Below are 16,625 nucleotides of genomic sequence, written 5' to 3'. Positions count from 1 at the left end.
GAAATGAGGGGAAGCTCTGCTGATTTTATCATCCAATCATGTACATGCAAAAATGCTGTTTTTTTTTATTTCCTTTGCATGTCCCCCTCAGATCTACAGCAACTGCACTTCCAAGTAAATAAAGCCCAGTGTTTCATTAAGCCCGGGTTCACACATGTGCATTGCGAATTGAAGCTCCGGTTTCACTGCGAAGATAAAAAATCAGTTGTTCAGAGGTTCCTCTGCGTTTTAGCTGCGGATCAGTGAGCAGGGAGAGGGGGAGGTGTAATGAGGAGAAGGAGAGAATTTGTGTTCAGAACGGAATGCATCTGCGAATCAGATGCGTTCCCATAGGAGATAATAGGCTTGTAGTTCGCACCGCAATGCCCAGAAAACGCACACTTTTTTGTGCAATGCGCAGTGCGAATGCAACGCACATATGTGAACCAGATGCATTCAAATGAATGTATTTTAAAATGTCCTGTGAATTGGATGCGGTGTAAGCCGCATCTAATTCGCATGGGTGTGAACGGGGGTTAAGGATTAAAAATGCAATAAAAGCTACTTTTTTTTTTTGTGTGTGTGTGTTTCTAATAGGAGTTTAACTGCTTTACCCACTTGAGCTCCGGAAGGTTTTACTCCCTTCGTGACCAGAGCATTTTCTGCAATTAAGCACTGTGCTACTTTAACAGGCAATTGCACTGTCATGCAACACTGTGTGCAAAATAAATTGATATCCTTTTTTTCATACAAATAGAGCTTTCATTTGGTTATATTTGATCACCACTGGGTTTATTTTCTAATCATATAAACGAAAAACATTATAACACCTATCCAATAAAAAAATCTAATTTCTTCTTGAATTTAGGGTCAAAATGTATTATGCCACATGTCTTTGGTGAAAAAAAAATAAAATCTAAATTGTTTATTGGTTTGTGCGAAAGTTATAGCCTCTACAAACACTGGTGTATATATACTGGAATTTAGGCAGCGATGACACTATACTAGTAATGGTGGTAATCAGTGACTTATAGTGGAACTGTGATAGTGTGGCGGGCAATCTGGCACTAGTTGACTCTGGCTGGGTGGTACGCTAACTGACACTGACATCAATAGTGACACTAATATAGTGATCAGTGCTAATACTGTACACTGTCACTGTGCTAATGGCTGGGAAAGAATTGACATCTAGGGGCAATCAAAGGGTTAATTGTGTGCCTAACAATGTGTAATGTGTTCTGCTTTTACTTTACTATCTGGCTGTTTTTTCTCCCTGCTTTGTAGGAAACAAACAGCCAGATCGCTGTTCACAGTACACAGTTCTGTGTTTCTGCAAACACAGAACTTTGTGATTGGAAACAGCCATTTAAGTGAATTCAGCCAATAACATGGCAACAAACTGATGATGTACAGATACATTGTTCGGCCTGCCCGTGCCACTCACTTGTAATAAATACACTACGGGCTGGCAGCCAGCAGTTAAAATGACAGTCCAGCTCCTCTAATGTCTGAAGGACAGTAAACTGGCCCTTTTTGTTTAGAAAATTTGGAGACCCCTGCATGTAAAGTAAAAAAAAAACTCTTAAAGAATATGTAAACCCAACATTTCATATTCCTGATATGTGCCTGCTTCACCATGTACTTTGTATTGCTTCCTTTGTTGGAAATCCTTGGCGATCCTGCCAGTCCCTCTGCTTTCCTATTAAAAACTGACCACACTAAGCAGGAGAACACAGCGTGGTCAGTTCCCTAGCTATGCTGGGAACTCACCCTGCTCTCCTCCATTCACTGGGAGCATCCATGTATTGCTGTTTCTCCTCCCCAGCTCTTATATAGCTTAGAACAGAGGGTATGTGATTAAATAAATAAAATAAAAGGGGAGGCGGGGGCTTAGTTTTTATAATGTATTTTTATATCTTCAATGGTTTGCCTTTCATTTCTATTTTAAACTGAATGGGTTGATTCGCAATGTGAACGTTTACAATCATTTTAAAACTACTTTAAATAGTTTTTTTTTAAATTGACTCATCTGATTTATTTATTTATTTATTTTTTGTAGTTTTTTTCCTTGATTGTGCTGAGAACCAAAAAGTGAGGCGGGATGCCCACGGAAAGTGGAAGCTGGTCGGCCGCGCGCCAGACGAAACAGAAACGCAAGTCTAACAGTCTGACGTTGAAACGGACGAACAGCTCAGAGCAGGATCGGCCCGGTCTGCAGAGAGACTTGCTGGAGGGACAGGTAAATTGGCAGCTCTATGGTGCTTGTATGTTTTGTTATGACGTTTATTTTGGGGTGTTTTTCACTGATAGCGGTGTGGTTGGAGGGCTTGATTAAGCTTCAGAATTATTTTATACCTCTTTTGAAAAAACTTTGGAGTTGGGAGTTAGTACTCCCTTGATTAGATTTTTTTTTTTTAATTTTTATTTGATGTGAAGGAACAAGGCAGACAATCAATACTGTTCACAGTGCGGATTTTTTCACTGACCTCCTTTGGGCGTTGTATGGTGCAGAAGACTGAAATAGCTTGAAGCAAAAAAGTACTCGGCAAAGTATGTCCCTCGCCTTGCACTATATAGTGATATAATGGAAACAGTATGTGGGTTTGTGTACATACACAACATTTTTAATTTGTTTTGTATAAAACAGGAAAGGGTTAAAGCCCCTGTCAGTTCATACTGCTATCTGTTTTCCCATTGGAGAAAATTGCCTTCATTTCTTGTTTCCGAGAAAATGTTCTCTTTTCTTTTCCTTTCCTTTCTTTCTTTCTTTCTTTCTTTCTTTCTTTCTTTCTTTCTTTCTTTCTTTCTTTCTTTCTTTCTTTCTTTCTTTCTTTCTTTCTTTCTTTCTTTCTTTCTTTCTTTCTTTCTTTCTTTCTTTCTTTCTTTCTTTCTTTCTTTCTTTCTTTCTTTCTTTCTTTCTTTCTTTCTTTCTTTCTTTCTTTCTTTCTTTCTTTCTTTCTTTCTCCCCTCGCCACTCCCCCCCCCACTTAACTACTTAAGGACCGAGCCTCTTTTCTGAGATTTGTTGTTTACAAGTTAAAAACATTCTTTTTGCTAGAAAATTACTTAGAACCCCCATACATTATACATTTTTTTTCTAACACCTTAGAGAATAAAATGGTCATTGCAATACTTTCTGTCACACTGTACTTGCGCAGCAGTCTTACAAGTGCACTTTTTTGGGGGAAAAAATGCACTTTTTTGAATTAAACAAATAAGACAACAGTAAAGTTAGCCCATTTTTTTTTTTTTTATATTGTGAAAGATAATGTTACACCAAGTAAATTGATACCCAGCATGTCACGCTTCAAAATTGCGCCCGCTCGTGGAATGGCGACAAACTTTTTACCCTTAAAAATCTCCATAGGCAACGTTTAAAAAATGCTACAGGTTGCATGTTTTAAGTTACAGAGGAGGTCTAGGGCTAGAATTATTGCTCTCGCTCTACCAATCGCGGCGATACCTCACATGTGTGCTTTGAACATCGTTTTCATATGCGGGCGATACTCGCGTATGCGTTCGCTTCTGCACGCGAGCTCTTATTTATTTTACCTTTTTATTTTTACACTGTTTTTAAGAAAAAAAAAAAGTGTCACTTTTATTCCTATTACAAGTAATGTAAACATCCCTTGTAATAGGAAAAAAAAGCATGACAGGACCTCTTAAATATGAGATCTGGGGTCAAAAAGACCTCAGATATCATATTTACACTAAAATGCAATAAAAAAAAAAAAGAAAAAAAAAAATGTCCCTTTTAGAGCTATGGGCGGAAGTGACGTTTTGACGTTGCTTCTGCCCTGCAATGATATGGAGACGGGTGGGGGCCATCTTCCCCTCACTTGTCTCCATGTCAGGCCACAGGAAGGATCCAATTGCCTCCGCCGCTGCCGACGGCTCCGGTAAGCGGCAGGGGGGCGAATCCGCCACTGAGACCACTTTTATTTTAAACCGGACCGCGCACTGAAGAAGAGTATACCGGGGTTATGGCAGCTAGCTGCTGCCATAACAACGACAACCTCCTTCAAAGTACCGACGTATAACAACGTTGGGCGGTCCGGAAGTGGTTACCTAAACCTTTTGATCCAGCGTTGTGCACGTCTGCAGCTCTTCTCTCTCTCCTCACTTCTGGGTCTCACTGTCTTTGCTGAGGCACTGGGAGCCATTGGCTCCCAGTGTTGTCAATCAAAGCCTGTCACGAGGGAACTGGGGCGGGGCCAAGTCCCACTGTCTGTGTTAATAGATGTAGCAGCTGGGCTCGGGAGTAAGCACTCCTGAGTGCCCCCACGGGAAGGGGCTTCCCGTGGAAGCACAGGACAGAGAGGAGGAGCGCCGGCGGGGGACCTGAGAAGAGGAAGTTTGGGGCCGCATACACACAGCCCATTCCCCCTACAGTTAGAATCACTCCCCTAGGACACACTTAACCCCTCCCCGCCCCCTAGTGGTTAACCCCTTCACTGCCAGTGTCATTTACACAGTAATCAGTGCATTTTTAATCGCACTGATCGCTGTATAAATGCCATCGGTCCCAAAAATGTGTCAAAAATGTCCGCCATAATGTCGCAGTCACAATAAAAATCGCTGATCGCCACCATTACTAGTAAAAAAAAAAAAATTATTAATAAAAAATGTCATAAAACTATCCCCTATTTTGTAAACGCTATAACATTTGCGCAAACCAATCAATAAACGCTTATTGCGATATTTTTTTTTTTTTTTTTTTTTACCAAAAATATGTAGAAGAATACGATCGGCCTAAACTGAGGAAAAAAAATGTTTTTTTTTTATATATTTTTGGGGGATATTTATTATAGCAAAATGTAAAAAATAATGCTTTTTTTTTCAAAATTGTCGCTCTTATTTTGTTTATAGCGCAAAAAATAAAAATCACAGAGGTGATCAAATACCACCAAAAGAAAGCTCTATTTGTGGGAAAAAAAGGACGTCAATTTTGTTTGAGAGCCATGTCGCACGACCGCGCAGTTGTCAGTTAAAGCGACGCAGTGCCGAATCGCAAAAAGTGCTCTGGTCAGGAAGGGGGTACACACTGGACATTTTTACAGCTACAGTTTTTGGATCCAGGTGTTTTTTTTTTTTTTTGCAGCCAATAAACTCCCCATCATGTTATCCTATGTGTCCATGCACACATAGGCTGTTTTCAGCAGTTTTTGGCAGGGGCTTCTTCTGGCTGGAAACCCCCTCCAGAACTAGTGGGTTTTGAGAGGGGTTTTTCAGCTGTAAAAATGTTCTAACTCTAAAAAAAAGCTTAAAAACAAAAGCTACTGCAAAAATGCTGAAAAACTCATTCTACAGCTTTCTACAGATAACGCCACTGGCATTTTATAACATCCGGTGTGCATGAGGCCTTACAATCGCTTTAAAGCAGAGTTCCAGCCAAAAATGGAACCGCTATAAGTGCTGGTGACCCCCTGACATGCCACATTTGGGGGGGGGGGGTACCCAGTAAATATCTCCCATACGGTGCAAGTATTCACTGTACACTGCCATATTATAGGCTTACCTGTAGGTACAATTAAAGAGGAAGACTTTACTTCCTATTTAACTGAAAAATCTGAAGTTAGAAATTGATTCTGTGTGCTCCAGTCTTCGTAAATCGTCCTCCGTGTGACAACATGGTCTCCCCTATGAGACCACAGATAACACCTGTCAAATTTTAATGGTACCCAATTAGGGAGATTTCGCCCTCTGTTTGTCCTGTTTATCGTTATTACTGAGAGTAAAAGTAAAAAAATCCCAAATTTTAAATCCTAACTCGAACATGAATTGTCATAGTGCGAGTTATTTTGAATTTGCTTAAAGTGGTTGTAAAGGCAGAAGGTTTTTTCTCTTTATGCATTAAGAGAAAAAACCTTCAGTGTGCTGCAGCCCCCCTCATACTTACCTGAGCCCCATCTTGATCCAGCGATGTTGCATGAGAACCCCGGCTACCCAGGACTCTCCCTCCTGATTGGCTGAGACACAGCACCGGGCACCATTGGCTCCCGGTGCTGTCAATCAAAGTCAGTGAGCCAATGAGAAGAGAAGGGACAGAATGGACACACAGAGCAGTGGCTCAGCTCGGGTGCCCCCCATAGCTAGCTGCTTGCTGTGGGGGCACTTGGCAGAAGGGAGGGGCCAGGAGCGTCGGCGAGGAACCCAAGAAGAGGAGGATCCAGGCTGCTCTGTGCAAATCCACTGCTCAGAGCAGATAAGTGGAATATGTTTAAAAAATAAACTAAAAAAAAAAAACACGAGACTTTACTATCACTTTAAATATGTTCACACGGGCCTTTTCTGATCTTTTACAATACAGGATATGAATCATAATTACATAGGAGTTGTAGAACCTGCAAATCCCACGTTTTTGTTTCACTCGGATATTTCCTTGTAGATTGTCTGATTTGTAGAGTGATTTTCCTATCCCTGTCTATTTTATGGTCTGTACCAAGTCCGTTCACTGGGAATAAGAACAGGCCAGTGAAAGCTGTGGGGCGGTAAAACAAAGACTAAAGTTGTCATCTATAATAACTAATCAGAAAACATCGATCGCTATAAACTGCGTAATTTGTATAATTTGGGGAGTTGATATGTAGCAGCCTATTTATGTTCTGATAAATGTTCAGTATAATCCGTCTACTTTTCCCTGAAGTGTATTTCATGTTTTTACATTTTGTTGCTAAAAATCATCGTTACTAAAATCAGAGATTCTTTCCCAAGCCCTCTGTGTACATTGGATTGATTTGTGTACTGTCTGATAACCCTTTTTGTTTATAATGTCTTGTTTCCTCATTTCCTTTTTATGACCATTTTTGGCAAGTTTTGTCTAGCTGTGATTTGTATTTGTTTTTTCTGTTTTCTTCACACGCTTGTAGATTGTACCACACATTTTCTTTCTCTTTAAAGTGTTAGAACACCCAGGACCCTTCATTCACTATATCTGGTCTCCCACAGTACACAGAACATGGAAATGCAATTATTTTAGAAAATATAAACGGCTAAATACCTTTTCTCATCAGCAGTTATAGCAGTCTTGTGACTTCTATCAGTGTCTGGTTAAAGCTTGTAGGAGGAGTTTTCATTCTACGCTGACTGTCTTATGAGGCTGTATGACCCCTGACCCTCTGTCTTGACATTGCTTGATTGGCCCTGTGCCGATCCTTTGAACCCTCCCAAGAAAATAAAAAAGCACTCTCTAGCAATGCACACCAAACTGAGAACATGTAGAGTGACTCCAAGGCTCTTTCTTATCAAGAGATAGTTAGGGGACAGTGTAAGAAGGGGAGGATCGGAGAAGACAGGCTAAAAAACAACCTTTTTACACAATGTGGAGGATGAACCCCTTAGGTTCCACAGTAATTATAACAAGCATGCTTTACTGCCAATACAGACTGATGTTACTGTTGTAGGTTTAGTAACACTTTTAAGGCTCGGTTAGGCGTTTTGAACCGCATCCAAATCGCATAACATGTGAACTAGGCTGCCTTGCAATAGAGCCGCTTGACACATGTCCGGGGGCGACGGCCGCAGTCTATTTTTGAAAAGAGTCCTGTGTGATTTTTGTGTCTGGTTTAGGTTACAAATTCAAGTAAAAATTCCCACCTGAACTGGTGAACAAAGCTGCACCGGACTCCTTTTAAATACTGACTGCAAACCGCAGCTGGACATGTGTGAACCTTGCCTAAGAGCCTATTCATACCATATGCATTGAGCTGTGATGTCCGAATTCGCCCAACACATAGACAGGGCAATTTGCCTTTGTTTTATTAGTGAAGTTGCAGCGATGCATGCTGAAAAAAAAATAGGACATCTGCATTTTGTGCAGTGTGTTGCGATGCATAACATTGCATCACAAAGTGCTGCTATGCGTAGAAATGATTGGAATGTCGTTTTGTGACATTTCAATAAAGTAAAAAAAAAAGAGAAAAGAAATGGTTTTAAACACGACCCATCACAACATTTGCCAGCAGGCACGTGTTATACTGAACATAATGCATACCTGCATGTGAATGGGCCCTAACAGAACTGCAGCCAAAACGTTAGTGCGGATGGTTAGAACCTCCTTTAGGTATATATTTCTTTGTCTCTGTTGTCACAGTTGTATGGTTTTTGCAGGAACAGAAAATACGGGGAAATCCTACAACCATCACCTGAGAAGTATGGAGAAATCTCCCTGTGATGACTCGTGCCAGTAACAGATGTCCAGGGTGGGATTCCCCATCATTTTGGGAAGGCTTTCTAACTTCCTTTTGTGTCACCAGTACATTCTGCATTAAGTTGAAAATCCTTCCGTGCTGCAGCTCCCCCCACTCCTCCCCCTTTTCCTTAGCTGAACGCATCTGATCCAGTGATGTGCACGAGCGTAGCGGCTCCCGCCGCTGTCTCTCTCCTCATTGGGCAGATTGATAGCATCAGGAGCAATTGGCTCCCACTGCTGTCAGTCAAATCTGGTGGGCGGGGCCGAGTCCTGCTGTCTGTGTCAATGGACACAGCAGCGTGATTCGGGAGCTAGCTCGCACAGGTGCCCCATGGAACGTGGCTTTTCGTGGGGGGCCCCGATGAAGAGGGGGAGCCATGCGCGCTCCCCCAAAACCATTGCACAGAGCAAATAAGTATAGGTATTTTTGTTATATATATATATATATATATATATATATATATAAATTTATCAAAAATAAAAATGAAAAAATCCCATGTACAAAAGTATTCATAGCCTTTGCCATGACGCTCAAAATTTGAGCTCAGGTGCATCCTGTTTCCACTGATCATCCTTGAGATGTTTCTACAACTTGATTGGAGTCCACCTGTGGTAAATTCAGATGATTGGACATGATTTGGAAAAGCACACACCTGTCTATATAAGGTTAACAGTGCATGTCAGAGCACAAACCAAGCCATGAAGGCCAAGGAATGGTCTGTAGACCTCTGAGACAGGATTGTATTGAGGCACAGATCTGGGGAAGGGTACAGAAAAATTTCTGCAGCATTGAAGGTCCCAATGAGCTCAGTGGCCTCCATCATCCGTAAATGGAAGAAGTTTGGAACCACCAGGACTCTTCCCAGAGTGGGCCGCCTGGCAAAAACTGAACTATCGGGAGGTTGGTGGGGTGGGGGCTTTAGTCAGGGAGGTAACCAAGAACACAATGGTCTCTCTGACAGAGCTCCAGCGTTTCTCTGTGGAGAAAGGAGAACCTTCCAGAAGAACAACCATCTCTGCAGCACTCCACCAATCAGGCATGTACGGTATAGTGGCCAGACAGAAGCCACTCCCCAGTAAAAGGCACATGACTGCCCATCTGGAGTTTGCAGCTGAAGGACTCTGACCAAGAGAAGTGATCAGTGATCCCTACAGTGAAGCATGGTGGTGGCAGCATCATGCCATGGGAATGTTTTTCAGAGGCAGGAACTGGGAGACTAGTCAGGATTGAGGGAAAGACAAGTGCAGCAATGTACAGAGACATACTTGATGAAAACCTACTCCAGAGCGCTCTGGACCTCCCTCAGACTGGGGCGACAGTTCATCTTTCAACAGGACAACGACCCTAGGTACACAGCCAAGATAACAAAGGAGTGGCTATGGGACAACTCTGTGAGTGTTCTTGAGTGGCCCAGCCAGAGCCCAGACTTGAACCCTATTGAACATCTCTGGAGAGATCTGAAAATGGCTGTGAACCGATGCTCCTCATCCAACCTGATGGAGCCTGAGAGGTCCTGCAAAGAAGAATGGGAGAAACTGCCCAAAAATAGGTGTGCCAAGCTTGTAGCATCATACTCAAAAAGACTTGAGGCTGTAATTGGTGCCAAAGGGGTTTCAACAAAGCATTGAGCAAAGGCTGCGAATACTTATGTACATGGGATTTTTTTATTTGTAATAAATTTGCAAAGATTTCAAACAAACTTCTTTCACATTGTCATGAATGTAAACCATTTTGGAATAAGGCTGTAACGTAAAAAATGTGGAAAAAGTGAAGCGCTGTTAATACTTTCCGGATGCAGTGTAAATCCTGTCTAATAATGTAAAGGTTTGAAGTTATGCTAGATGCAGCTTTTCATGCTATCACCCACTGTAAACTAACACCAGTGCAGTAGTTTTCCTGCATGCAGCTCAATCATAGCATTATCTCTATTATCTCTATTATCTCTATTGGCTTTATTTCTGTGATTTTAAGCAACAGAAACCCGGGACTGATTATCTCTATCATACATCAATAATAAAGAAGTATTGCTGGCCAATGACTTTAGTTTTAGCATATTTTGTTTAGCTTTATATCTTATGCTGAGGGTGGGAACTGGACAACCTCAAGTTAATTTAGTCCTTGGTGTGTTAGCATACACTGTACAAAGTGACTTTTGGCTCATTTTGTATTGTTTTGATGATACATGGCAGTTGGAAGAGTTTGGGGGCCCATTTACAATATATGCACTGGGCTTGCTGAACAGCCTTGCCCAGTACATAGACAAAGAATGTTTCCTTTGTCCTATTAGTTTCATATACACCACTGTGCATTGTGTGCATAAAAAGAAAAACTAGGACACGGTGCAGTCTTACGCAGCACAGCATGTTGGGACACACTACACCAAATCATGGGGAACTGAGGCTCATAAAGATGAATGTTATATTTATTCAATGACATTTCAAGTTAAAAAAGATGACTAGTGCAATGTATTTCAAGAATGCATGACGCTGTCTTGTAATGCACACCAGCAGCTGCATGTGTTAGATCCCTTTCACACTGGAGCATTTTGCAGGCGCTATAGCGTTAAAAATAGCGACTGCAAACCGCCCTAAAACAGCTGCTCCATTTTCTCCAGTGTGAAAGCCCGAGGGCTTTCACACTGGTGCGGTGCGCTGGCGGGGCATCAGGAAAAGTCCTGCCAGCAGCTTCTTTGGAGTGGTGAAAGCGGTAAACTCATCGCTCCTCCACCACTCCTCCCCATTGAAATCAACGGGGCAGCGCTGCGATACCGCCGGCATTTTGCGGGCGGATTTAACCCCTTTTCGGCTGCTAGTGGGGGGGTTAAAACCGCCCCCACTAGCGGGCAAATAGTGCCACTAAAAATAGCGACACTTTACCGCTGATGCCGGTGGCGGCACAGTGTGAAAAGAGTCTAACAACCCTTTCACACTGGGGCGCTTTGCAGGCGCTACACCGCTAAAAATAGCGCCTGCAAAGCGCCCTGAAAGAGCCGCTCCTCACACTCCAGTGTGAAAGCCCCAAGAGCTTTCACACAGGAGCGGTGTGCTGGCAGGACGGTAAAAAAAGTCCTCCTAGCAGCATCTTTGGAGCGTGTGTATACCGCTCCTGCCCATTGAAATGAATGGGGCACCGCGGCTATACTGCCGGCAAAGCTCCGCTGCAGCAGCGCTTTGTGGTGGTTTTAACCCTTTCTCGCCGCTAGCAGGGGGGGTAAAACCGCCCCCGCTAGCGGACGAATAACCCAGCTAAAACAACAGTAAAGCGGTGCTAAAAATAGCGTCTCTTTACCGCCGGCGCCCACATCGCCCCAGTGTGAAAGGGCTTTTAGAGTATAATGTGCTGCTGGTTTGAATGGGCCCAAACAGTCCTGCAAGACAAATCTAATCAGCTGGACACATTGGGGTTGATTTACTGAAACTGGAGAGTGAAAAATCTGGTGCAAAGAAACCAATCAGCTTCTAGATTTTTTTTTTTTTTGTCAAAGCTTAACCACTTAAGGACCAGGCCTATTTTTCAAACTTGTCGTTTACAAGTTAAAATCAGGTTTTTTGTTTTACTTTTTTTTTTTTTTTTTTTTTTTTTTACACTGTCCCTTTAAAAAACAAAAAACAAAAAAAAAAAATTTGTAAACATTGCTTGTAATAGAAAAAAAGCATGACAGAACCTCTTTAATGTGAGATCTGGGGTCAAAAAGACCTCAGATCTCACATTTACACTTAGACCCCTTTCACACTGTGCCGTCAGCGGTAAACAGCGCTATTTCTAGCCGCGCTATTCGGCTGCTAGCGGGCAGTTTGAACCCCCTGCCAGCGGCCGAAAAGGGGTTAATTCAGCCCGCAAAACGCAGCTGGTATCGCAGCGCTGCCCCATTGATTTCAATGGGGAGGAGCGGTGGAGGAGCGCTGAGTTCACCGCTCCAAAGAAGCTGATGGCAGGACTTTTTCTGACGCCCTGCCAGAGCACCGCTCCAGTGTGAAAGCCTGGAGCCGCGGCTCGGCCTCACCCTCTATCTCATTGGCTCACTGACTTTGACAGCAGCGAGAGCCAATGGCGCCCACTGCTGTGTCTCAGCCAATCAGGAGGGAGAGTCCCGGACAGCCAAGGCTCTTGTGCAACATCGCTGGATCAAGATGGGGCTCAGGTAAGTATTAGGGGGTGCTGCTGCACTCTGAAGGTTTTTTATCTTTTTTTTTAACAAGCTGAAATTAGCCAATTGGTTTCTATGCACAGCTGCACCAGATTTTGCACCCTGAGTAAATCAACCCCACCGTTTATTATTTTTTCTTGTCTTTTTTAATTTTGCAAGCTTGGGTAATGTACACGTATGCCCTGCTGTTCCTTACTTATTTGCATTACAGTATTAGTGCACTTTTAAAACCTTACCCCCAATTAAGTGTATGTATACACCATACACCATCATATCTCAATGTATACAGTTTTTTAAGCAAAATTGGTTTTTATCCGTTGCAAAGTTTCTTACTAGGAGATCCTGCCACTAACAGAACTTCCTCTTGCAGGTTGATAAGGTTAAGCCACTGCCTTGAAATAAACATCAAAGGACTAAAGAATAGGACGGCCTCAACGAATTTAGCTCACTGTGGTCTGTTGGACCTGTAAGATAAAGCATCATGCAGTGTGATGTACAGTAAGGCCCGGTTCACACTGCTGCGATGTCAGACGTCTCATGAGATTCGCAGAACTCTGCTGTTCACACCACATGCGATGTGTGTGCGATGCAATTTCAGCCATACAGATAGTATGGCTGATATCGCACCGCATTCAGTCCAAACACGCACAGGACCCTTTTTTCTGTTCGGACCAGAATCGGATCGCATGGGTGTTCACACTTGTGCGATTCGATTCATGTCCTAACTGTCAGTTCGCAGTGCGATATGCAAGCTGAACTGGGGGTGTCGTTAACAGTGTATTGACACTCCCCAGCAGTTCGCATGTGGTAGTGTGAACTGCCGTGTGAGTTGGTGCGATACGGGAACTCACAGTGGATTCGCAGGGTTCATGTATACATGTTGAATTTTTTTTTCATTCAGCCAAGAGGTTGAACAAAAAAAACATGCAGATTCCCAATCAACACAAGCAGTGATGTAGGGATCTCTCCTGCTGTTCTATTGGATTCTGACATGGGGGACACTGACAGCGGTACAAACGGACCAAAATTCAGCCAGTTCATACCCTGCTTAATTTAAAAAAAAAAAAAAAAAAAAAAAAGCAAATAAAAAAATTCGGCACAAGGGATATTACTTACCGTCAGTGTGATGTGTCCCTTGTGCTGCTGTGTCCTCTTTTTCCTGTTATCTTCCTCCTCCAATCCCCTACACCCCATGACGTATTAATCTGCCAGCATGTCAGGGGTTAATAGAACTGAGAGAACTGTGACCGACACTCATCAAGCGTGGCCGACTATGCCTGCCCATTCCACTGTAATACAGCTTCTATGAATGAAACCTGATCTATAAATGGAGGATGGGCGGATGATTGAAACGTCCACCACTCCATTCATAGATCACCTTTCATGCATAGAATAGTATTCATAGATCACATTTCATGCATAGAATGGTATTCATAGATCACATTTCATTCATTCATAGCTTCTAATAATGGAGGAGCTGGACAGAAAGGCTGGGCATAGTTGGACGCTCTTCATGAATGTCTGCCACAGCTTGCTCAGTTCTGTTAACCCCTGCCATGCCAGAAGATTATGGGGGTGGGGGGCATTGGAGGAGGAAAATTTTACCTACATCAGTGGACAGCAGCACAAAGGATGCGTCACACTACAAGTAATGTCCCTTGTGCTGATTTTTTTTTTTTTTTTTTTTATAGTAAGCATTGGCTTTAATTAATGAATTACAGGTATGCAGGCCAGGTTAAATAATTGTGGTTTTGGCTGGGTTCACACTGGTACCACACAACAGTCGTTGTGAATCTTTAGGGGGAACTCCACGGCAAATTTGAAAATTAAAGGAAAACGGCATGGGTTCCCCCTCCAAGAGCATACCAGGCCCATCGGTCTGGTATGGATTTTAAGCGCAGAAAACCCGGCAAAAGAGCGAGAAGACATCGAAGAAGACCCGGCAGAGGCTGAAGACAGAGGACAGAGGGAGAAGAACCGGAGAGGGCTAGAAGACATCAGCGGAGGAGGCAGAAGAGCTGGAAAGGGGAGAAGAAATCGGAAGAGATGCTGGAATTGCCTTAATAAATTACTTTAAAAACCTGTATACTGCGTTTTATTTTTGAAACTTTTTTTTTTTTTTTAATAGGTGAATGGGTAGGGGTACAATGTACCCCATACTCATTCACATAGGGTGGGAGGCCAGGATCTGCGAGCCCCCTTGTTAAAGGGGGCTTCCAGATTCCGATAAGCCCCCTGCCCGCAGACCCCGACCACCAATGGCCAGGGTTGTCGGGAAGAGGCCCTTCTCCTCATCAACATGGGGACAAGGTGCTTTGGGGTGGGGGGTGCAAGGTCCCCCTGCCCCAAAGCACACCCCCCCCCCATGTTGAGGGCATGCGGTCTGGTATGGTTCTGGGGATGGGGGGGTGTCCCCACCCCCTTTCCTGACCTGCCGGGCTATGTGCTTGGATAAGGGTCTGGTATGAATTCTTTGGGGGACCCCACACCGTAATTTCGGCGTGGGGGATTCCCCTTAAAATCCATGCTTGATCGAAGGGCCTGGTATGGTCTTGGAGGGGGAACCTATGCCGTTTTTTTTTTAAATTTGGCGTAGAGTTCCCCTTTAAGATAATCGGAGTACAAGTCGCTAGCCAAAGTCGGATCAGTTAAGTCCGCGATCCGGCTTCAGTGACATCCAATGGGCTGAAGTAGGAAAGTCGGACCAAGGTAGTGCAGGGAGCATTTTCAAAGTCGGACTGACTTGTGTCGGACCAGTTAAGACGGCTCCCATATAAAAACATTGCTTTTCACACGTCATGCAACATGAGCTCCCAATGTCAGAGCGTTTGTCGTACCAGTGTGAACCCGGCCTGAGTTCCCATTGTAAAATAGACAATACTAGTATGATGTATTTCTGCAGCACGTCAGCATTTCTACCACTAGTTTTTACTTTAAATGTCAATATCATGAAGGAGAAGAAAGTAGAATCCATTGTGTGTTGGGAGAAAGCATTGACCTTCTGCCTGTGAATTATTGCTCCTATAAAGGTATTGTTTAAAACAGTCTGCTTGCAGTTTGTAATTGCTGAGGTTAAGGTGAATTTTTTCTGTCTTGCCCATAAGAATCTCTTATGCAGAGCTACATTTATGCCTGAACCCGAGTACTTTGATGTTCTATGGCATGATAACGTGATTTATTCCAACATTTGGGATGTTGAAAAGATACAATGGAGAATAGTGTTAAAATGAAAATCTCCTCAATTCTTCAGACTAAAATCACCTTTCTGAACATGTTACATGTTACACCGTATTTAGGGCACTGCTGATTCTATTGTGACAGCCGGTGGGGGATATTCTTCCCACACCTGCTGTCATGATTTAAAAAACGTGTAGCCATGTGGGGCTCCACCCTCATGTCCACGTCATCCATTCACAGAATTCTGTGATTCAATGAACTACAAGTACCGTCTGCCATTGCGGCAGGCGGCTTGTAATTCTCAATGAACTGCAAGGGAACTGATGAGTGCTCTTAGTTCATTGATCACCCTGTTCTCCAGTAACTGTGTACAGGAGCTACGGACAGACAGCTTTACTGAGAGTCTGCATAAGCCTGGTATTACACCAGCGATCTGCGGATTGCAGGTGCAATGCACTTCTGGCTCCTAAGAGAAAAAAAAAATTCTATTTTTTTTTACCTGCAAAAAATGTGCATTTATGATTAAAGTGAACTTATCCTTTAAATATAATCGGCTTCATAGAGAGAGCAGCTTACATTCCACCTCAGGACAGCTCCAAAAAATGTATCTATGCAAACTGCCCTTTTTTTTATGCTTTTGGTTGATCGCAAAGCTTACACAGAAGAACTGAAATAGAGAGTGTGCTTTCTATCTCAGTGTCTGTTTTTTTTCCCCTCCTTGTTAAAGTGAACTTAAACAGTAGGAACTATGCCCAAAAAAAAAAAATTTTAAAAATGGGGAAGGTCCAAGACTAGTCACCAGTATTGCCTGCAGCCAATCTTTTGTCCAGGGCTGACTTAATATGCCTTGTTCCTGCTAACAGCACTCCAGCCCCAGTCTGCTAATTGGAGAGTGAAGGACCAGAGGAGACTGATGAGGTCATTACTCTGCTCACTCTGTTCTCTTGTTCCTTTCAGCTTAATACTTTAAATCATATTTGCATGCAGCTCATCTGACTTCCAGCATTGTTCCTTCCTCTTAGTCACACTGCTGATGTACACGGGTTTAAAATAGTCTGAAATCTAGCCAAATGTGAGTCCTTACACTTGCTGCATTAAAACAAATCCGTGGTTTACTAATGAATACAGAG

At 43.0% G+C, this 16,625-nt stretch overlaps 1 protein-coding gene across 5 annotated transcripts in view; it reads left to right on the top strand.

Annotated features, from left to right (window-relative positions):
* WDR37 (WD repeat domain 37) overlaps positions 1-16,625 on the top strand; it is a 303,743-nt gene that overhangs the window by 143,599 nt on the left and 143,519 nt on the right. For all 5 annotated transcript variants that reach the window (XM_073629902.1, XM_073629901.1, XM_073629900.1 and 2 more), the window contains exon 3: positions 2,039-2,218. In XM_073629902.1, the coding sequence (XP_073486003.1) occupies positions 2,081-2,218 (138 nt within the window). In that variant the 5' untranslated portion in view covers positions 2,039-2,080. The remainder of the gene's footprint in view (positions 1-2,038; positions 2,219-16,625) is intronic.

The sequence above is a fragment of the Aquarana catesbeiana genome, linkage group LG05 (assembly GCF_042186555.1).
Source record: "Aquarana catesbeiana isolate 2022-GZ linkage group LG05, ASM4218655v1, whole genome shotgun sequence".
Lineage (NCBI taxonomy): Eukaryota > Metazoa > Chordata > Amphibia > Anura > Ranidae > Aquarana > Aquarana catesbeiana.
Note: the sequence above shows the minus strand (reverse complement) of the source record. Positions and strands in the feature narration are given on the sequence as shown.